The sequence below is a fragment of the Temnothorax curvispinosus genome, unplaced genomic scaffold (assembly GCF_003070985.1).
Source record: "Temnothorax curvispinosus isolate PA1 unplaced genomic scaffold, ASM307098v1 QBEX01005984.1, whole genome shotgun sequence".
NCBI classification, from domain to species: Eukaryota; Metazoa; Arthropoda; class Insecta; order Hymenoptera; family Formicidae; genus Temnothorax; species Temnothorax curvispinosus.
In genome coordinates, this window is record NW_020215764.1 from 92,760 (window position 1) to 114,623 (window position 21,864).

The window sequence follows — 21,864 nt, forward strand, 5'->3', positions numbered from 1 at the left end:
CGCGTTTTCCATTTCACTTGCGATTTTGTATAGCTCGGATATATCTACCCGGTATTCGTTCAAACTCGATAAAACCGTGGAACCAAGCGCGTATAACACCAAATAGTATGATGCCAAACGTGTTTCTCTGTAAACGTGGCTTGAGAGTGCTCGTGAGAGAAAGATAGAAATAAACTTGACACATATGCCTATGTGTTTGTTTGTCTATCAATGCATGCTTGTGCTTGTGCGTGTCAGAGACCTTTGATAATGAGAAAGGTCCACAGCTGGGTAGTGCTCTTAAGTTTATCAGTGTGTAGCTTACACACGTGGCCAACCGTGGCCGACGAATGCGCGCGGCGTCGTGCTCACGACAATTTTCTTTCTTTTTCAGAGTCCCAGCGGCCGGCTAGCAAAAGAAGAAAGCGGAAGGGCAGCACGTCCGGGCCGGGCAACAACGCACCACCCGCACCTAGCAAAAAACGCTCACCAGGGCCAAATTTTTCTCTAGCGTCGCAGGTAGATCTCTCGATTAGTTTTCTCAATTGAAGTAGCACGATCGTCGACAAGCACAGGCGATAACTAAATGTTTCTTTACTTCGATCTAGGATGTGATGGTCGTGGGTGAACCTTCTTTGATGGGTGGCGAGTTCGGTGATGAGGATGAGCGATTAATTACAAGGTTGGAAAATACGCAATACGACGCCGCAAATAATCTGGATCCTCACAGTCATGACGCGTCCGGTGGACCGCCGCCACATCCTCATCAGTTCCACTCAGAACCGACACCGGGTAATTCCTGGCCGCCAGATCGTGGTCCTGGTCCACCACAGGGAGGTCCTGGCAGTCAGGTAATCATTTCTTCACAGCGAACCCAAAGCGTTAAATCGAAGAATGCGCCTATTACACGCGCGCAATTCATTAGAATACATGTGGATATTCAACAAGTTTCAAATCTTGCAAATCAGTTAAACTAATATTCATTAAAATAACTGATATCAGATATTGAAACAGTTACTTGACTTCTGAATTCGGAGATAGGTGTCATTATTCCGTTGATATCTCGGAAAAACCAATACTAAAAGATGCTTGACTCGACAGAAGATTAAAGACAAATAAAATAGAAGGTTTAAAAAAAAGGTATTACTGATTCCATTTTCGAATACTATTCAGAATACTATTCAGAGCGCGTCATGATATTGCATGTGTGTGTGCTTCAGGGAGTTCAAGGTGGTCAAGGGGGTGCGGCCGCAGGTGTACAGGGAACGCAGGACGCCAGTCAACAGCAGCAAGACAAGAAGAGCCCCGCGGTGAGCCAGTGAGGCCAGGAGTCCCCGCGCCCCCCCACCAGGGGGCGACGGGGGCGCAGGCCCAAGAACGTGGCTCCCTAGCGGGGCGAGAATCCTAGCCTCCCCACTGCCGCCGCCTATTTGGCCTCCGCGGCCGGCTCCATGACTGGCAGGTTGTCGTCGCATGTCGGCATGCTACCGCCATTGGCCTGCCAGCCCGGCTTGCCAACAGCAGCACCGGGCCACCATCATCCGGAGCAGCATCCGCAGTTGGGTCACGTGGCCGCCGCCGCCGCCGCCGCCGCCGCTGCCGCCGCCTCGATGGGCATGGAGTCCTCGGAACTGATGGCGGTGGCTCATTACCAGGCGCAACAGCTGCAACGACAGTTGTTGGCCGAGCAGTCAGGTCCGGGCACCACGATGCTGCTGCCTACGTCTGCTCAGCCTACTGGTGGAGGCTTGATGCAGCCGCAGGGGCTCCAAGGGCAGCAGGGCCAACTCCAGCCGGGCCAGGACCCGTTACAGAGCTTGGTGCAGCAACTGCTCTGTCTACAGCAGATAGAGTATTTCCTCGCGCAGCGCGGTCACAAATGAGTACACTTTACAGTACGTAAATATGGGTCATTTCGCACGAGAAAACGAGATGATCAGACCAGAGAGCGACGTTTGGAACTCGATGTGAGTGGGAAACGTGTTTGTGCAAAAGTGCTCTGATACTGCTGATTCGGTTTCGCGTCAAATTGTTGTACGACCCGCTGACGCCGTTGATGTTGCGACGCTGTCGAGAATGAGGACGGACAATATGCGGCGGCATCTGCTCGAGTTTGTACCGTTTTTTCTAATTCTCGAACGGAGGGGAGGTAGCGCGGTGTCTCCGAATCCACCACGACGATACGGGAAGATTATGGAAGAAACTGGATGATGGGAGCGCCAGACAGGAAAAGGGGAGAGCGGCAGTTGCCACCCGTTTATTCGTGGAGCGCTATATCGTTTCGGGACATCGTGCGAACGGACGACGATCTCCGGGATAGAGGAGATCAAAGTGTTTTAGCGTGTGATAAAAAAAACTTTATGTCAAAAATTATGTTAAATATGAAAGGTGGAACGATGTGATTGGGGGGAGGGGGTGAAGAATCGCTCGCGAATGAAGAAGAAGCGAGAAGGAGGAATGTTAACGCCACGCGCGTCAGAGACGATTATCCGCTCTGGTGCGATCTGTGAATGAATCTCTATCCGTCAACAGTATTGATATAATTAATAGAGTAAATGAATATATATATAAAATATATTGTAAGAACTATATATATATCGTAAGTACGTATTTGTGCAAACGTCAGTGTGCAAGTTAGGCAGAATGCGTGGTGTGATAGTAGTTCGGGGTATATGGGAGAGAGAAAGAGAAAATGAATGTGAGAGGGTGTGAGTGAGGTAAACAGAGAAGCAGAGAAAGAGTGAGGAAGACGAAGCGTTAGAGTCACCTTCGACTCGAAGATTTTTAAGCGCGGGGACCGACCGAACGCCAATGCATAGCCTCGTTGATTGTCCCGAGGGCTCGTTGTAGAATTTTATCCTTTATTATTATTATATAAAATAATAATTATTTGACGAACCACGGAAAGCGTAAGAATATTTTGCACACTAAATATGTAAGAGAGAGACTTCGTTCCAAAGGTTCAACACGGTTGGTATATGTAACATAAGTATAAAGCTTTCTCAAAACCGAGACGAGACACGGAATCAACCCCCCACGGTGCAGGAAAAAAGAAAATTGTAAAAGCGTTTTTAACATTCGTTGTAAACAAGCCTCGTGTTTTATGTTTAGAATACATTGCGGTACGACACGTAGCACAGCACGTACCCACGTCTTATGAATTATATGTCGAATTCTAACTTTATATATCTAGGTGAATACTTTACGTTCACTAATCTGATTGTGCTTTGATTTTTAAACGAGACTCTTTTTAACAGCAACATTAGGACCTTATCATTTTATTCGATACATAAGTAATGCGCGTGGTGATTCGATACTTTATACAATGTATGTCAGATGACGGCACATAACGCACACAACACGTACAATATGTACACGTAAATCCGAACTAAGTTCCTTGCGTGTTACGTTTTAAACATCATGTATATGTTCCTCATTTTGTTTATATACGTCGCATATGTTCCTATTTTTATATTGCTCTTTGTGATTCGTTATGTTCCCTTCTTTTAGCATTCAGATGATTTTTATAAGATTTTTTAACGACAAACTTTATTTAAATCATCGATATATTACTTGTCGATCAATGTGCCCTTCGGGTCTTCGAATCATTTGTCTTTGTGCGGTGTCATTACAAATGATTCGTTCCAATTTTGAATTGAAGAGAAATCTTATAGCTTTAAAGTGTAATTCGTATGCAGATCCTGTATTCTGATATACATATTGTATATTTCTGATACATTATATATTCGATGGAAACAGTATTTGTTTTGACGAGATTCGAAGTTACACATGCGTCGAAATGTAAGAAAGGGGAACATCGTTTTAGTTGGTAATTACTATACATCACACAAACTGCGATTTGTCGGTGTTTTCCCGCGTGACTCTTTCGCGTCACGCGCTTGAGCACGACGTAGGTACGAGCTCTGCTTCGATTTCGGAATACAAGCTCTTCGCACACAACATACACACAAGACACAAACACACAAGTAATTTGCGTGTCATGAATCGCTCCGTTCTCTCAAACACTCCGTCGATGTAGATCGCGAAGCGCACTCGCGGATTATCGCGCGAGCCGCTTCCATATCATTGTCATTAACGGGTCTGCGCCGTCGTAGTCTGAAAGGACGTTTCTAGCTTTCAGTTCCCTCCGCTCCACGAAGCTCAAATCAGAATTACGTTTCGTTCTGTTTACTATTTGTTTGATGGTAGTCCAAAGAATAGAGAAACAAGCGGCGTTTTGCGGCTGCGAAATTCTAATTGAACTATTCTCGAGAGAGCCTACGAGCGGATGGATAAAAGTTTGTTCGTCGGATTTTATCAAAAGAACAGTAAGAGGAAAAAGACGGCAGCATATAAACGCCGGCGTTTTGTCACGTCCGTAAACTCTGCGTCTTCCCAAGGCGAGAGCATCTTCCGCATCTTTGTCGTGTCGATATCGCGCGGCAATACATTTTAAAATATGTACAAAGATCATTGTCTCACATAGTACACACAATACGCGACACAATAGCATCATTCGTGTAATCTTTAACTCCTCCGCTTTTCGAGAGAAAAATGCCATCGCTTTCTCGTTATTTTCTCGGTTTTTAATGCAAAGGTATTGCCGCACATTGATCTTGTATCCTTTTTTTTTGTTTTATTACAAAGTAGGCTACACATACGTATGGTTTACATATAGAATGTACCGAGAACGGGAGACGAGTCGCTTGTAATTGTAAATCTTAAAAGAAGAAAAGAGGGGACGCGTACGCGCGCGCGCCGATGTGCACGCATTTGTACGTGCATTTACACATACACATTCACATACACGTATACCCCGAAATCACACGTAAATCACGAATTAGTTAGATAAGCCACGCGTGAAGCCAGTACAGTCCCACGGCGTGAGAGTGTGCGAAAGTAGGAGGAAGGTGTACTTCGTGAAATACACTTGAACGTGTAGAGAGAGAATGAGAGAAAGCTAAGCGATGTCGTGGAGAAAGAGAGCGAGATAGAAAAGAGAGAAAGAGGAGAGCGCATGTGTGTTAGGGAAGCGCATATGTATGCATGTCAGTGCGTGCACGTGTGTGTGTGTGTGTATGTGCAGGGAGAGCATGGGAGAGAATGCGAGTGATTTCGACACGAGCATGCAGTGGGTTTTAGCATAAATGATCTATTGACAAATGTTGTATATTATTACGAATTATAATGACACTATTATAATTAATTAATTAATTAATTAATTAATTATTATACCCTAATAATGTGAATTGAATTTAAACGACAAAAAATACACGAAATGATAAGTAATAGGCGAACAAATTTTTAATTGTTAGCGAAGCACACACGAAAAGCCGGAATTATAACGCCCCACGGGCCTAGGGCCGAAAACACGAAAGTAGCAGGCCGATCCGCGCGACGGAGTCGAAAGTACCGAGCGTAAAAGCACCGAACGTGTAACGTTGCGGCAAAGTCGCGCGGAGAGGCGGCGAACGTATGGAAACTTAAAATCCTTGCCGGGAGAAAGTGCATCGCCCAGCCTCGAGCGGCACGACTCGCCCTCCGTATAAGGAAAGGACATATTCTCGACGATCCTCGTTCCAATCTGTAACGCGTTCGCGAGGCGTGATTAACGGCGCCTCGCCGCAAAGCGAGATCTTTGAAAACATTCCGCAGTGTCGAACTAGTCACATTCACAGGGAGAAGCAACAATCGTAAGGCGTGTACCGATGAACATTTACGGCCGGTTTTACCGACGATGATTGACTCTAATCGCGGATACCTTTATCGGTTCCTCGCCTCTTTCCACAGCTCGAAGCTTCGGAAAGGGATGAAGAGCCGCTTGAAGCAAATTAGCTAGCTGGCTCTGGTGAGATTGGTCCTCGGACATTGGAACAGACTGGATAAAGGTTTAGCAAATATCATTAGATATTCTCGTTTATGCGTTAGATATTTTATTACTTTTTTTCCTGCAAAAGTCATCACCCGCGAAAATCGTCTCTCTTTGGAGTATGCATTTCGGTTGTTAGATAAATCTCGATTGCTCCGTTCGAATAGTCGGTGATGCATTTCGACAATAGTCGAAATGCGAGACGAGGTATATAATCACGCGCATCCAAACTCGGCCGCATCTTCACCGAAAGCTATTTTAGCTTCGAACAAAAGTCCTGCGAGAGAGTCGTGATCGTTCGTCGCCGTATGTAATCAGAAGACTCATCACGAGTCTTTTGCATTATGCGCAATAAGAGACGAGTGGATCGCAGGTTCGCGGTGAAAGTAACCGTGACAAGTATCATGAATTCATGAGTGACAGTCGATCGCAAACTGATGACCCGGGGTCGCGTATTAATCTGCGGAGGATGCGGTTTTTAGCTTCGGGCGCGTTTCACTTTTCTTATCTTTTCTTCTCCCATGCATTTTTCTACGGACACGCATCTGCGAGGTGTGGAAACGCGCGCAATTTCTCGTACGAAGGGAAACATATATTTTGAACGATGTAGTAATACGAGTCCCTCACGCTGACGACCAGAATGACATTTAAACGCTTGCCTTTGAAGTCGCGCTTTGCGTTTCCGCACGAAATGCGCAGCTGGCCTTGTTGTAAAGGTCTACGAGAGCGAAAGATATGCGTAATGTACTTCGAAAAGTATCACTAATACGCGAATCACTCTTAATTGTTTAACGCAAATTCGTATTAATTACGGTCTTTGTTGCGCGATCCTCAGTACTCGCGAGCAATCAAAGGGCTGTTGCAATTTCTCGTTAATGAGTCATTCTATTTTCATCTAATTCGGCTGAAATTACCTTTGATTCGCACATTGCGCAATGTAACGCAGCTTCAAGGCATGAATGCAGCACTTTTCACGTATTTCCCGATTAGCATCTCCCTTTGGAAATGTTTATTCCACCACATTTGTATATATCTATTTATAATTATTAATTTATGATCTCAAGCACATATTTATCTTTTTCAGACAAACTCATTTAAGATTGTGGAGTAAATTAAATTTCCGTATTCTCTAATGTGTAATATTGTGTATTCAACGGAAACCATGAGCTTCTTTTCAGGCTAAATCAAGTTAAGTTAAATTAAAGCCAATATACACTTAAAGTCGATTTTAATTTCGAAGTAAATTTAATAATCGGTGTATTAAAAAAATAATTAAATATTTATCATTATCTTGAATCTTTATTTTACCTAATAACCGAAAGCTTCTATTTCGCGGGATATCGCGTAATTACACGCGGCGGGGAAATTGAATGTATTCACGTCGGATTCTCGTGGTAAGCTGCATCATTAAACGCACTAAAACGATAACGTTCAATTAAACCTTTTGCGATCGTGCATAACGCGCCGCGCGATTCACGAAGCCATCGGCTGATAAACAGCCAGCGCTCGATTAGCTTAATTTCTATTCATCAACAAGATTTAGCACGAATGACATTTGCCGGTCGTATTACCGCGATGTCGTTGTAATTCACGATTAATATTTGATAGACTGTTAATAAACGAAACTGTTCATCTAGCGTTTGTGAGTGTGCCGCGAGTACCGTGTTCATTTAATTGACCCATTCACTACATCCGCATTGACGTTTGATTAATGATACACGATCTATGGTGGAACAATTGGTATTTTGTCAGAAAATGAGGAATTGTAAAGACGAACTGCAGAGCTATTTTTGTCGAGTCTAAAGATTCCAACGAGTTGTTTCCTTTTTCGCGCCATAAACAGGATTGTCATCTTTAAACGAATCGAAAATATAATTCGGCTAATTCCGACAGAAATGCCGTCCGAAAACGTGATTGACTGTTTTACATGCGCGTGAATTTCGCGTACGAGAATCTTTATCGCACGACGCGACGGTTCGGTTTCTGAGTCGAAAAGATCTCGAGTACATTTTGACTCAGGGAGAAGAGTGTGTCGTATTCAAAAGCATTACTTGCGAGCTTTGGACTGAGCAGCCGAATGCTTGCGAGCTACCGCGATCATTACTGACCATTTCCTTTTCGCCAGGTCGATTATCGCAAATCTCCGAGTCGTAGGACTGATCTTCGCAGAGTTTCTCATTTCAGCGTTTTAGTGGTCGAGCAGCTCCGCTCAAAATATTTAGACTTTTCAATATTCAAATAATTCAAATAATTCGAATTTAAATTCAAATACCGGAGACTTCTCGGCAATCCGCTTTCAATTTTTCACACAGCAAGAGCAATTAGAATACGAGAATGGAGAAAACTCGATACTTGGACGCGCTTTATCTTGTCAAATGAATCCCCGCAGAAATTTCTAATCGTTTGTACAAGTCGGCCGCATATGTACATTTGGAAAGCTTGTCTCTGGATCGTCAACGCCGGGTGTGATTTGTATCGCTCCGAACGGAGGCAGTTCAGCTATCATCGCAGATGCGCGATCTGCGCACAATTTAGAAAACTCTCCACGAAATAAATTGCATATCACACTCACCGACCGTGTCTCAGGAGAAGCAGATTAGCGTTACGGAGGTGTCGTGTATCGCGCCGCGATCCTAGACCGATTAGCGTCTCATCCTGTTGTCCACCCCGATACTGTTTACCTAAGGGATAATATTCCAAATAATTGTTGACAGATGATCAATCGTATGTATAATGGTAAAGTGAAAGAGAGAGAACAAAAAAAAAAGAAGACGTGCCACTCGTCGCTGAGTACAACGTACACGCGCGAAGGCAACCTACCGTTATTGTTCCAAGTTCAGAGGACCTTTTCTCGTTTGCGTAATCGCACCTTGGCATTCCTCGAGATTTTGCCTCGTCCTTGCAGATCCCAGCACACGTTCGGCTGCAAGCACAATTTGAATCGTTTAATCGTTTAATCGCGACAAGAAGAACGCGATTTTGCCGCAAAATCAGGCACTTTCGAACAACTTTACTTATATTTTCATCAAATAATTATTATATTCCAATTATATTTTACATTAGCGTTAAAATTGTAATCGAGGAAGAGAGAGTATTGCTCGCGCCGAGGCCGCTTCGAGAACGTCGGTACAGTCGAGGCTAACTTTCGTAACTATTAGTTTAGATAGAAAATTCTTCTTCTATTTAACATCAGAAAGCTGGAGCCGAGTCGGAATTAATTAATGCACGGCGGTCGGTGCATCTCCGCGCAATTTCCACGGGCCCGGCCGCACGAAAGTCGCGTGAAGGACGCCTCGGCCTCTCTCGGATGTTCCTCAGACGTCTTTTAAACGCCGCGTTTTCGTTTTTCCCCGAGAGAACGTCTAGCGAGCGAGAGACGAGGGAGGGGGGCTGATGTTCCGTGTAAACGTAATATCCCTTGCGGCAGGAACGCGCGTTTGCCGGGTTTCGGCCGGCTGTATCCCGTATAAAATTCCCTCTGTAAATACCGTCCTCTGAATTTGGCACGGAGGCCTCCCGGTGGCCTCTCTCCGTGGTCTCGGTGCGGAGAAACGCAGTCCGGAGAGATTGGGCGGGTGGTCGTCGATCGGATCGTCAACCGCGCCGGGCCAGTCTTGAGCGATGATCGCGCACCGACATTGCGTGTAAAATATTAGCGAATTAGGGACGATTTAATTGCGATTTCAAGGATATCACAAAACCTTACCTACCCTGTACTCTAGTGGACATGGGCCAAAAACTCGGTATATTATATTAATATACGTTCAAGGTTGGCCCATCGCCATGACCAATGAAGTAGTGAAGGAGAGGAAGCGGGGGCAGAAGGGGGGGGTAAAAGGGGGGAAGGAAGGGAGGAAGGATAGGAGCAAAGAGCGAATTGTCATCCAATCACATTTTTACGCACTCCAAAATTTTTATCCTCGTCATTTGTATCATAGCAGCCGTGTGTTTAAAGACGACTCCACATTATGTGTATGTAATCAAAATTGTAACTGATAAAACGTTAATAAAAAAACGATATCCGAAATCTCCCTCCGGCTGTGAACATCTTCCACTACCGCCCGCACGGCACTTCCGTTTGATTTATTATTATATATATATTATCTATATATAACGCTATTATAATAAGTAAATCTATAAAATAAATAATATAGAATGTAAATTCTTAGCCTGAAACCAAATGGCGAATCGATGATCAAAAATTGTCTAACGGCGTCGCCGAGCTCTCACTTGAGGAATTCTAGCCGCGGCCACGTCGATTGAATTACGTCAAAGAAATCACGTTATTATTACCTCTTTACGTTTAAACAAGCTGATCTCTCTCTTGCGCGCATCGCCACTCGATGTCAAACCATTCAAACTAATAATTGACGACACCGCGCGCGGAACGTGATTTTCCACGAGCGGGAAGCCGGATGTGCCGGCGCCAGGAAGTATATATCTTACTCCCTGGCCGGCGCCAACCTCCGCGGCGTTCATCCTCGAAGATTTGAAATCCGCGAGTCGATTGGCGGTTTCTCCGCGCCGGCGCGACGCTCCGATCTCGCCGGCAGGCGGCGCGGCAGTCGCGGCACATCAGGCACATGTCCGCTTGCGGCGCTCGCGCGACTGCTCCGCTCCCGGCTCCGCGGCGCATCTCTGCTCCGCGCCACTCCGCTCCGCGGCTCCGGAATCCGGAACACCACAACGGGCACAACGTCCTTGTCCTGCCGCCGATCGATGGTTATGTACGCGCGGTTATGTGTCGCGGACGGTGATGAGTACAAATTTCCTCCTATAATTATTTCCCCGACTTTCCTGATCGAGTACGCGAGTACCTTGAAATAAAAAAAATAAAAAAAAAAAACACTTCTCGCACGCGTGATCAGTTTTATCGGCGGCGAGAACGAAGGGAAAGAAAAAACCCGAGACACCGGCGCACGAGGTGTTACGCAGTATCCGCCACGAGTTTGCGGTTATCTCGTCTCGGGAGGTCCGACGATCGTAAATGAGACCGAGCAGCTTGATCGCGCTCCGTGCGGGGGATTCGTAACGTAGCGGGGTATCGGGAGCGAACGATGTACACGTGGAAGCTGACCGGTCACGTTCTGAGAAGGTTCAACGCCGGTTACGGCGACGGTAACGGTAGGTTAGCGCTCGTCCTGCAGCACTGCGGCCCGAGGGCGCAAGGTCGCGGCAGACTTGGCAGCTACCGCAGGAGGATAAGCTCGTGGGTCCGGGAGCAGGGCACGCAGGTGGCCCAGGCCTGCAAGAGGCAGTTCGAGTTCGTGGCGGCCCAGAGGATCAGGAGGTGCATCCAGATATTCCACCTGTACACGAGGATATGGGACGAGATAGCGCTGAGGGAGTTCATGCGCCAGTGGAGGCTCAGACTCGCCAAGAACGCCAGGAATTTCCTGATAAGCGCGGCCGGCGTGAGCGTGTACAACTGGGACCGCGACAGGATAAGCGACGAAGAGATTAATAGGTAGTTGGGAGAGATGTTTATAGGAACAAGATACATGTGCAGTGTGTTTCCAGGATAATTCTTTTTGACTCTTTGCATTGCAGGTATAATCGTGAGATTGAGGGAATTTACAGATTGCGAGACTCCACGGTGGTCTGCGCAAAGTGTCATTTGCGAATTATTATCGACACTGTACAGCCTAATGTAAAATACTGTAAATGTAAATGTGTAGTTCAGCCTCACGCTGCTTCTCACGAAGATCGTAGGTGTTTCTTCTATTAACTATTCAATATCTTGTTATTTGAAATATCTTATTACGATTATTTGTATATGTGCTTTTATATTATACATTGTTTAATATGTGAATGTGAAGTTTACATATAATATTCAAAATGTGTGCAGGAGACGGCTGGCAACCTTTTATCGAGCGTCAGGATATGTTGATATGGAGGAAAATAGAGCCTGGTTCGGGTGGATTATTTGCCTACAAAGTGTACGGTTCGTTCTCGGATGTTACTGCCGAAGATTTTATGCAAGTACAAATCGATGTAGATTATAGAAAGCAATGGGATCCCACTGCTCAGGAGCTGCAGATTATTGAGACTGATCCGAAGTGCGAATCGTCTGTTAATCATAGCACTGATGTTATTCATTGGGAAATGATCTGGCCTGTAGGTGTAACATAGTATGCTATTTTTGGATAAATCTCACTTAATGATTCGTTAATTTGCATTTGTGCAGAAATTATTTTCTAATAGAGATTATGTATATCAACGGCGATGGGTCATGGATAGGGAGAAGGGACTTGTAGTCATTGTCAGTCGAGTGACGGAACATCCCGATATACCAGAAAGAAGAGGAATTTGCAGGTATATAAAGTCAAGAGTTCATATAGAAATATATATGTACAAAATATCATGAAGTGTGTGTGTGTCAGTTGATCAGTTCTCTTTAATATCTATTATATTTTGTTAACGAAACAATTCACTTTGATAATTAGTTTAATAACTAAGTATTTAAATTACCAGAATTAAAAATAGCAAAATAAGAGAAAAATATTCTTTTTTTTTAATAAATGAATAATAAAGAATTTACTGTCTGTGTATAACAGAGTCAGAACATATTGGTCGTACATGGTGATAAAACCTTACACGGAATTCCACGAGCCAGGCATTGAATTTGGACTTACTTACTTTGATGATCCTGGCGTCGCTGTACCATCCGCTGTCACTGCATGGGTAGCACTGAGAGGTTTGTCGTAATTATAAAATAAATTATATAATACCTTTTTCAATGCATTTGTAATAATAATAATTGTAATATTTATCTTTAGGTTTACCAGATTTTCTAGTTCGTATGAGACAAGCCTCAAAAGATTACCAAAAATATAAACTAATGAAAAAGAATGCGCCTGACAGTAATCGTCTTACTTTATCTGAAGAGGGCATTTCCAAAGAGCAAATCAAAGTCAATGTAGAAGATAAGTTAAAGAATGATGAAACATCGAGAGATTATAAAGATCAACAAGACGATTCTAACGATACTAACGATACTAACAAGTTAGATGTGACGCATGGTGTACAGCAAGAAAGTGACTTGACGGAAAGTAAAAATAAGGATATCCCTACTGCACCTAAAGAAGAGCAAGGTTTATTACATTATTTCTATCTTACGAAATTATTTACATTTTTTGATTTTTGACAAATGGATTTAATGCAGTAACTTTTGACTAGTAGATGTTTTAACGTGATTTCGCATGGAGGAAACAATAATCTGCCGATAAAGCTATAGAACAGATTCGTGGATGATAACATTGTGGAACAACTGACATTTTATTAACGTATATTGGACAAATAATACTACTGGTTTCATAGATAATAAGAAGGAATTGTGAATTTGATATGATCAACTGTTCACCGTCCCTTTTTAAAAAAGTATGATTTCTATTTTTTATAAGAAGGAACAAAAATATATTAATCAAGAAGTGAGACTGATTAGGTATGTCATCGCCTTTAACCATTTGTTCATCGAAAATTTGCATTATATGTAAGATAATGAACAAAAGCAAGCAAAGTCTGACTTTTAGGTTGTGGAAACGTAATATGTTGAGCTGTTTAAATTTGATAATTTATACAGTATAAAAATATCTGTACAAAGCAAATTGAATTCATCGTATCTCTAAATATAGTATGAGACACATAAGATATATTTATGTATTATTTAATTCATTTGTGTATATTTGTCACAAATGTGAATTTACAACAAAAACTTCAATTCTTTTGATGCTATACTTTTCTTAAATTTGTATTAATATTAACCTTTTCAGAGTAATATATAAATACGCTTATCCTTTAAAAGTTAATTAGTAAAAATTTTTCCATTAAATTCCCGATTTTATTAAGAAACATTAACAATTTTTTAAAATATGTTATACATATGTATTATATAAATATATCTTAAGTATTTCGTATTGTATATAAAACACATATATGTATATGCATGATGTAAATACATATAACTATATATATATATAAATATATATATGCATACATATATAATATATATTTATATATTACATATATGAAAATAGTCACGCTTTTCAAATTGTATAAGGAAATGATCATAGAGAATATATGTAAGTGTAATAAATTTCATTAGAGGAATAATGTTATGTAAATAAACTATGTGTCAATCACAGGATGTTAATAGTAAATAATAATGTTGTTTATATCTATTTCTCGTAAATAGAAAATGTTATTAAAATATCATTTTTTAATTACTTGTGTCAATGTATAATTTCAAAAGGCATTACAGAAAGCCATACTAAAAATAAATTTATTGAGGAATAATCAAAGCCGTTTATACATATTTTTATATTATATTATTTTACGCATATTACATATATTTTAAGTATTTTACGTATATTTACTTTTTATGTCTTCTCTGTAACATCTTCATCTACTATTGCGCCGGATATAAAAGTATCACCTTCTACGTCTAACTTGAATGCAATTTCTTCCGGTAAACTTTTTGGCATAGATGCAAAACCCGCGCAGTCTGCATCGTGACATTTCTGATATATCTTTTTTGTATTTAAATCCACAATCCAATATACGTTGTTGCTTTTATGATACCTACCAATGTTTTCACAGTATCTGTAAAAAATAATGTCAAAGTATTATATACGCTATCTTTAACATAGCCGGACCGATGTATATAGAAAAATAAAAATTGATAATTGTTAGATTATCGAATAGTGTTACCTGTTGCCATAAATTTCGTATCTCAGCGTTTTGTTTTTATCAAAATATCTGGCGCTACGTATCTTGCCAGGCTCAATGAGACTGCTAATGTACCTATCTATTTCAGGGTATGGTGAAGTCTGGTCATCATTCTCGTGACTGGGTTGTCTCGGTACTTTTGAGTAAAGCTGAGCTTTTACGTCGCTTCGATTCGAAAACTCGAGCATAATTAAATTCTGCTTGTTTGGAAAGTATGATATCAGAGAATCCAAAAAGATCCCTAGCTCCTTCTCCTTGCACTTATTCACTGGGTTATGCACGCAATCTGCAGAGACTGTTAGATACGATTGCTTTCCCCATTTGGTGGACAGGTACACTCTAAAATGTCTATTCTTGGTATAGACACCAGTGTCAACGAACAATTTTTCGCCGTGCTGTGTCATCACAAGCATTTCCTTCAAGTCCGCTTTGTTAAAATGATTCAAAATTCCATGTGACGGATTATCCGACTTCAAGTAGAACAGGATATCATTACATATAGTTTTGACGAGTTTTCCAACATGCAGGTTGTCTTTAAAAGCCACATCCTTCAGAGTAAAAATTACGTGTCTGCTGAATTTCTTATTGGATGTAGAATCCAGTATTAAAAAGTTACTTCTGTCGCATAACAGATGATAGTGATTAAGTAAGTACGCTCGTATGATATCTATCAGCGTCCTGGTTATACGCGACCCGTCGCAAAGGGGATTTAGGTCGATTGGGTATTCCAAGTCCAGATATAGCCAACACGGTGAATCCTTTGGTATTACCTGTTGGATTTATAATTTTCTATAAGTAAATATAGCACATGTTATTATATTTAAATGTGATTAACAGTATTTTAAAACGTGATTGTACATTAAATAATTTCAACTTTGAGTTATAAAAAAATGTCTATGTATTTAGAATATACTCTTAAACTTTGTGTTCCTTTTCTGTGTGTACAAGGTGGAATTGTAGGCGAGCATGCTCACCTCGTACGAGCATCTCTCTTCTGGCGGCTTGGTCTTGTAATACCACCAATAGACCTCCGGATGCGCGACGACGAATCTGCGACTGCCGTCGCTGGGCTGCTGGTACGCGAAGGTGCATAGCGTGTCCGTTTTGGTACTGCGTTCGACAGACGCGACCAGCGCGTCAGCTTGTTTGTAAAACTCCTGCCAGTACTGAGTCGGGCCCAGTATGTGCGACGGCATTACCCGGTACATTTTCACCCAGTTGGACCTGGGTGGTGATGGCTTCCTTTGTTTCCTATCGCCGTAAAACTTCCTCGTGCAAATTGGATCCATCCTGATCGATCGAATTGATTTCACGGTTGCAAACGGTCAGTTTGTGCGATCACTGTCGGTCTATCGCGATTTCAGGTAATTCAGATCGGCGACGTAAACACACCGTATCTGGAACAGCTGATCTAAACTAGCGTTTCCCGCCAATGTTGTGTTGACTGAATGGCTGATCAGGCTGATGGCCTGATGGTCGCTCACGATGCGAAGAAAGATGACGATCAAGTTCTGCGCATGATGGCGGCAATTATGTACATACAAGAGAAATGTTATGATTTATAAAGGCACAGAAAAGATATATTATGTCCTCGATTTAGACTCCCACGCCACAATTACATTCCGCTCGCTTGTTTGACATATTAACAATAATAACAATACAATTACCAATGAGAGCTTACCAGTAAAAAACACAAGTCGACGCAAACTATGGCTGCGGTCCACTTGACGCTACAAATGGTTTGGAGCATTCTTATCCTCCTTCTTTCTTCATTGAAAGAAAAGGGAAGAGGAATGGTTCGAAGCATTTGTAGCGTCAAGTGGACCGCAGCCTATCTTTCTTTTTTGGCAATGAGTAACAAAGATAAAACGACACTTGTGTCGACTTGTGTCTTGCTGGAAAGTTCTTTAAATCGAAGAATGAGGAGAAAGGAAATAGACCGCAATTTGACTTTATTTATCAAAATTAATAAACCGCGTTAATAAATGTTCTATTGGATTGATTCGTAATAAGTTCCATTTTTTAAATCGAGTTTCTTTAAAAACGGTTTCTAAACAATGACCTGCGGCGTGTTAATAACATTTTTGTTATTTTTAACTACCGTGTGTGTCGAAATTTATTATTTTAACACAAAACAATATTATTTTAACTCTTGTTTTAGTTAAATTAACGACATATTGAGTAGGCGCAATGATGACTTATAAGAAATTATTAAAAACGACTTAAATTGAATATAACTTCACCCTACGAATTTCACAGTATAGATTGTCGTCACCTGCAGCGGAACTTATTTACGAATCAACCTAATAGAGTCGGCTAAATAAACCGCAACGAATTCTGTGCCAAATAAGAAACTAGATCACGCATCGATCATTTCATCATCGCGTCTGTTTACGGGAAAACCGGTCATATGTGAAAGTCAGCCTGTAGTCGACTATTCAAGCGGATTCGTTCAACGATGTTGTGGAGCGATCGACGTATTTTTCGATTATCCATTGTATGCAAATTCTTTTGAGTTACAACTGGAAATTAGGCGATACGCGTCTATTCTCTTTTACATCAAGTTACGCTTTCAGCTAACTCGTTTTCTCAGTCTTTTGTGCTCGCTGTTCAATCGTTCTCGCTGCACGCACGCGACTTTCTTTCCTGTGTACGTGCCGGATTAACGATATTCATACGCAGATGAAGAACGTGCAAACGGGAGAACAAGAATACTCGTGTCGATTTCGTAAAGAGGACTGATCGAGAGATCACTTTCGTTAAGCCGCCTGCTTAACCGCGCGAGAAACGATGCCTTACGTGTAGATTAAAAAGTGAAGGTGTTTTCGTCCTGTTAACAAAAGTTCGCTTTATTCATATCTAATACAAAAAAAATGTCTGTTCGCTATTAATCTGCAAAATACGAGTATTGTACTTTAAGAAATGTGTTCCGTGTCAAGAGGTGTCTTGTGTGAAGGATTCTGTTGAAGGTTTCATGGATAGAGTGAGCAGAATACGCAGTGTATACAATGAGGTATATAAATATAAAAATATTATATACTATAAATATTAAGTATATACACATCTACGTAGATAATCCTGCGCATGTATCAGAGGGAATACGATATACTGTGTCGAGGGGACTTGCGCTGAACCGCGAGAGATCTACAGTTATCGGAATCGTTTACCAGGAATAGCTAGTGCCGAAGCCGCTGAAGGCGGCGTGCACCACAGGTGCAGCTGTCTCGTACGAGTAAGGGGCGGCATAGGTCTTGGCGATTAGCGGCGCGGCATGAGCACCGTAGCCGCTGTACGCGTAAGCGGGCTTTGCCAAAAGCGGGGCGGCAATCGGCGCGGCATAGGTCTTGGACAGAAGCGGAGCGGCATAAGCGGCCTTGGTGATCAGGGGGGCTGCTGGCGCGGCATAGGTGTACGCGGCGGTCTTAGCGATGAGCGGGGCCGGGGCGGCGTAGGTCTTGGCCAGGAGCGGGCTGGCGTAACTGTAGGCAGCGGGTGCGGCATATGCCGTCTTCGCGGCCAAGAGAGCCGGTGCGGCCGCGGCGGCATATCCATAAGCGGGCGCGGCAGCGTATCCATAAGCGGGTGCGGCAGCGTATCCGTAAGCGGGCGCGGCAGCGTATCCGTAAGCGGGCGCGGCAGCGTATCCGTAAGCGGGCGCGGCGTATGCGGCTTTAGCGAGCACCGGGGCAGGGTGAGCGGCGTATGTCGCCAAGGCTGGCGAGGCGTAAGCGGCTTTGGCGATCAGGGGCGCGGGTTGTGCGGCGATCAGGGGCTTGGCCAAGGCCGGCGCGGCGTATCCGTAGCCGTAGCCGATGGCGTGCTGCTCCAGCAGGGCGTCGTTGCTCACGTGGCTGTTGCTCACGCGTACCGACGAGTGCGCGGAGTCCTCGGCGCGGCTGTACGAGGACACGACATTCTGGCCGGCGTAACCCTTCTGCGTGGATTCCTGGCTGTAGCCGATGCTGTTGTGGTCGGCGGATAACGTGCCGATGTCGTAGGCCGCCGGTCCGCCGGCACTCGCTATCGCAACGAAGGCTGCGAGCACTATGAACTGCAGAGAAATGAATTGGTCTCATCAATGATGTATAGATATTTTTGCACTATTTTTTACAGGTTTAACTTTTAAGGATCTTCGATTGGAAAATAAGATCAGATTTATCTCCTTAAACTACTTATTTATTTCATTTTACTATAATATGGATTATAAGAATCCAGAATGTACGAAATAGATGCTTTGATTATCCGTAATTGGAAATCTATTAACTGTCAAGTTCTTTCGCAGTTCTCCTCCTCCTTCTGTATGTTTTACGCGAGATGGATCTCGTTTCTTAAGATTTTACACTATGTTACTTGGTATAAAATATCGAAATAATTTCCCGACAGAATTGACGTGCTTACCTTGAATGCCATTTTGCTCGTCTGAGGTGGAACAACTACTGGGTTTCTGCCGAAATGGTAGCTGTCGGCCACTATTTATACGCGGGTGAAGTTGTAGGGGGTTCGATCGAATTTTGGGTACCTTGTTCGAGGTGATTGGGCATGGTCGATGGGAGAGGGAGATGTATATGGGACTTCTTTGTGGGAAATCATCAAGAAAGGAACATACGAAAGGAGGCGTAAAGGAGAGGTAGGACAGCCGCTCGAGGGGGAACACGGACGAATTGCACGGGCGTGGCTCCCCACGAAATTCAGATCGCGGATCTGGCATTGTACGGTTTATTAGAGAACGTCGAGGGCACAACGCACTTATCCTTGATAATTACTCCTCACTCTTGATATCCTGGCGATACGACGCATCCGACAAATATGCACAATATTTACAAATAAGGTGAATTTGATAATATCGTGATGCGCTCTTGTATGTACTTTCGATTTCATCGATTATCCTGTTACTCTCGTTTCTTCGCGTGTCGTTTCTCTAAATAAACATTTAGCTGTAACAATAAAAATGAAATATTTCAATATCTCTCTTGCACTGTTAAGTTCGGAGTGTTAAATTGGACTCAATTTGAATCATTTTTAACCATTTCTATAAGTCGTCACTGCTCTTACTCAATATCACTCAATATGTCGTTAATTTTACTGAAACAATGTTAATTGAACTAGACCAAGGGAGTTAAAGTAATAGTTTTTTGTGTCAAAGTAATAAAATTCGACATGGTAGTCAAAAATAACGATTTAACTCAAGGTTTTGGTTTAAATTTTATCCTTTAATATTTAATAATGTGCGTAAAAAAGGTACAAATACTCACGAAATTCTTTTTTCGATGCGAGCGTCATAATTAGGCAACTGTTCTTCTTACAAGCCTTATGTCCATTTCTACCAATGCAGATTAACTAGTTCTGCAAATTAAAAAGATATAAAGTAAGTTAAATCCTCTTACAAGCCTTATGTCCATTTCTATCAATGCTGATTAACTAGTTCTAAGAATTTAGAAAAAGATTTAAAGTTAATCTGAATTAGTAGAAATGGACATTACTCTCATGTTTTAATTACACACGAATACGCAATGACAGTGTACGTGAGATTAATCTAATTCACTTGGAAAGAAGGAAACCCGGCGGTGCGATTCTCGCATATAACTTTGCAAGTCTCTCCTTACGTAATATATGATACATTTATATAAACTCACCATATGATATTGTAAAACTCGCCAAGGACGCACTTTCTCCAAATTCCCGTATCGGCACAAGCGGTGTCATATGTGTAACAGTGGAAATACGTAACGCTTTTTAGGTGCTCTAGTTATTAGATATGAAATGGGCGTGATCGCCTGTGGACAGTTTCGTCAAGCCTTGAGGACTAAATTCCATTTTTATTTCTAACTCGAATTAAATGGTGTACTCAATCTGGAAAAAAAACAACGATTGGTTTCAAATTAAAATAAAAACAGTGAGCATCGTGTTTATCAATTCGCTCTTTGTCTCGCGAATTTTACGAGTAAGATCGTTATATCACAATGAAAACGTATAATGCGATTAATCTTAAGCTAGAAATGAACAAGTGGAAAATTTCGAATAAATTTGCGGGAGAACTTAATCTCTCTTCTCCGTAAATACACAGTAATATCAAATACAGAGTAATATCAACGCGATTATATCAGAGAACAGATTAAAACCAATAAATGATAAATGCAGCGATAAGAGATACGAGAGAAAATGAATAATCATGATATCGGCTCTCCTCGACGTTCCACTTATAAATTACGCTTAATGGATTTTTAATATGATCTCGGGAACACGCGTAACCTGCCAACGTTTGGGATAATACTTTATTACTTTCATACTCATAATTACTCTTTATAAATACTTGTGCAATCGCATTATATGAATCGCGATATTTCAATTAGGGTGTCTCATTCTCATTGTTTGTTTCAACATTTATGAGAACTGCAGAACCACGCTATATGTTTGATCAAAAGCTGTTCTTCCAACGAACTCGAAAATATCCCTGAAATCTTTGAAGGTTCAATTGAATCGCTCATAAATATAAAGCGAAAGACGCATAAAATTTGCGCGATGCAATATATTGAATATTTATATAACACCGTCAGCCCCTTTGTTGTGTAAAAGTTGGTCACCACTGTGCTTTAGGTGCGATGGTGCTAGGTCACGGACGGGCGTATCCCTTCACATAAGTCGTCGAATTTTTTCCTTTGTAAAAGTACACCGCACACGCGGAGGTTACGTATTTCCGTCCGTGACCCAGTATCACCCCCAGTAAATTCTTTATTTTCAGGAACGTCGACGACTCGTCAACTCTTACTCAAAATATCTCACATGCAAAAGCGGTTTAACGTTCTCTTTGTTATATATATGCTATTTGATACTTGAGTCCAACTTCGACATGAGGCATATGGAGTTCACACAAAATTTCCATTCGGCAAACAACATTATCTTGAAACGGCTCGCAAATGAGTTATCATTGACAGGATATCTCTTTTACGTGATTAATTTAAATTTATGAGATTATTATATGATGATATATTATAGAACGTGAACCCCGATTGATATAATTATCTTTGATACGAAATATACAGTTGTCCCTCCTAATTTTCTGCATGGCATGGTTATTTCACAGAAATTTTTTTGTTTAAATTGTCGCATAAAGTTTAAATTGTAGATCGTCACAGATATCGCTTTATGTAACATTAAATTTGCCTTCTGCGAGAAAGTAAAAAAAAAAAAAAAGAAAAAAAAATACGACGAGGATGGGATTCGAACCCACGCGTGCAGAGCACATTGGATTAGCAGTCCAACGCCTTAACCACTCGGCCACCTCGTCACGC

At 42.0% G+C, this 21,864-nt stretch overlaps 5 protein-coding genes and 1 non-coding gene across 8 annotated transcripts in view; 3 read left to right on the forward strand and 3 right to left on the reverse strand.

Annotated features, from left to right (window-relative positions):
• The window catches only part of LOC112455283 (LIM domain-binding protein 2), an 85,732-nt gene extending 84,407 nt beyond the window's left edge, over positions 1–1,325 (forward strand). For both annotated transcript variants that reach the window (XM_025017089.1, XM_025017090.1), the window contains exons 7-9: positions 374–498; positions 588–830; positions 1,200–1,325. In XM_025017089.1, coding sequence (XP_024872857.1) covers positions 374–498; positions 588–830; positions 1,200–1,301 — 470 coding nt within the window. In that variant the 3' untranslated portion in view covers positions 1,302–1,325. The remainder of the gene's footprint in view (positions 1–373; positions 499–587; positions 831–1,199) is intronic.
• Positions 1,326–1,408: 83 nt separating this feature from the next.
• On the forward strand, positions 1,409–9,875 carry LOC112455284. Its single transcript, XM_025017092.1, has one exon. It carries the CDS (start codon positions 1,431–1,433, stop codon positions 1,860–1,862), a length of 432 nt encoding a protein of 143 aa, XP_024872860.1. The 5' UTR covers positions 1,409–1,430; the 3' UTR covers positions 1,863–9,875.
• A 615-nt stretch (positions 9,876–10,490) lies between these two features.
• Positions 10,491–13,635, forward strand: LOC112455290 (stAR-related lipid transfer protein 7, mitochondrial-like). 2 transcript variants are annotated; one of them, XM_025017101.1, is made up of 7 exons: positions 10,491–11,315; positions 11,399–11,556; positions 11,697–11,965; positions 12,036–12,163; positions 12,406–12,545; positions 12,628–12,942; positions 13,031–13,635. In XM_025017101.1, exons 1-7 carry the CDS (start codon positions 10,906–10,908, stop codon positions 13,042–13,044), a joined length of 1,434 nt encoding a protein of 477 aa, XP_024872869.1. In that variant the 5' UTR covers positions 10,491–10,905; the 3' UTR covers positions 13,045–13,635. The 2 variants fall into 2 exon arrangements, with proteins under 2 accessions (XP_024872869.1, XP_024872868.1); XM_025017100.1 differs by having other exon boundaries at positions 12,628–13,635.
• A 223-nt stretch (positions 13,636–13,858) lies between these two features.
• Positions 13,859–16,308, reverse strand: LOC112455285 (DNA-directed primase/polymerase protein-like). The gene is made up of 3 exons (XM_025017093.1): positions 15,550–16,308; positions 14,558–15,345; positions 13,859–14,449 (listed from the first exon to the last, which is right to left on the reverse strand). Exons 1-3 carry the CDS (start codon positions 15,862–15,864, stop codon positions 14,227–14,229), a joined length of 1,326 nt encoding a protein of 441 aa, XP_024872861.1. The 5' UTR covers positions 15,865–16,308; the 3' UTR covers positions 13,859–14,226.
• Positions 16,309–16,765: 457 nt separating this feature from the next.
• On the reverse strand, positions 16,766–20,425 carry LOC112455287 (cuticle protein 16.5-like). The gene is made up of 4 exons (XM_025017097.1): positions 20,209–20,425; positions 19,828–19,918; positions 18,974–19,509; positions 16,766–18,626 (listed from the first exon to the last, which is right to left on the reverse strand). Exons 3-4 carry the CDS (start codon positions 18,983–18,985, stop codon positions 17,739–17,741), a joined length of 900 nt encoding a protein of 299 aa, XP_024872865.1. The 5' UTR covers positions 18,986–19,509; positions 19,828–19,918; positions 20,209–20,425; the 3' UTR covers positions 16,766–17,738.
• A 1,353-nt stretch (positions 20,426–21,778) lies between these two features.
• Positions 21,779–21,860, reverse strand: Trnas-gcu. The gene has a single exon. It is a non-coding gene; the product is annotated as a tRNA-Ser (tRNA).
• Between the last annotated feature and the right edge of the window lie 4 nt (positions 21,861–21,864).

Coding starts and splice junctions, on each gene's coding strand:
- LOC112455284 (XM_025017092.1), top strand. CDS start 1,431: ATGACTGGCAGGTTGTCGTCGCATGTCGGCATGCTACCGCCATTGGCC.
- LOC112455290 (XM_025017100.1), top strand. CDS start 10,906: ATGTACACGTGGAAGCTGACCGGTCACGTTCTGAGAAGGTTCAACGCC. Junction 11,557..11,696: donor CGCTGCTTCTCACGAAGATC/GTAGGTGTTTCT, acceptor AAATGTGTGCAG/GAGACGGCTGGCAACCTTTT. Junction 12,546..12,627: donor TGCATGGGTAGCACTGAGAG/GTTTGTCGTAAT, acceptor ATTTATCTTTAG/GTTTACCAGATTTTCTAGTT.
- LOC112455285 (XM_025017093.1), bottom strand. CDS start 15,864: ATGGATCCAATTTGCACGAGGAAGTTTTACGGCGATAGGAAACAAAGG. Junction 15,346..15,549: donor AAGAGAGATGCTCGTACGAG/GTGAGCATGCTC, acceptor TAAATCCAACAG/GTAATACCAAAGGATTCACC. Junction 14,450..14,557: donor TACGAAATTTATGGCAACAG/GTAACACTATTC, acceptor TATTTTTTACAG/ATACTGTGAAAACATTGGTA.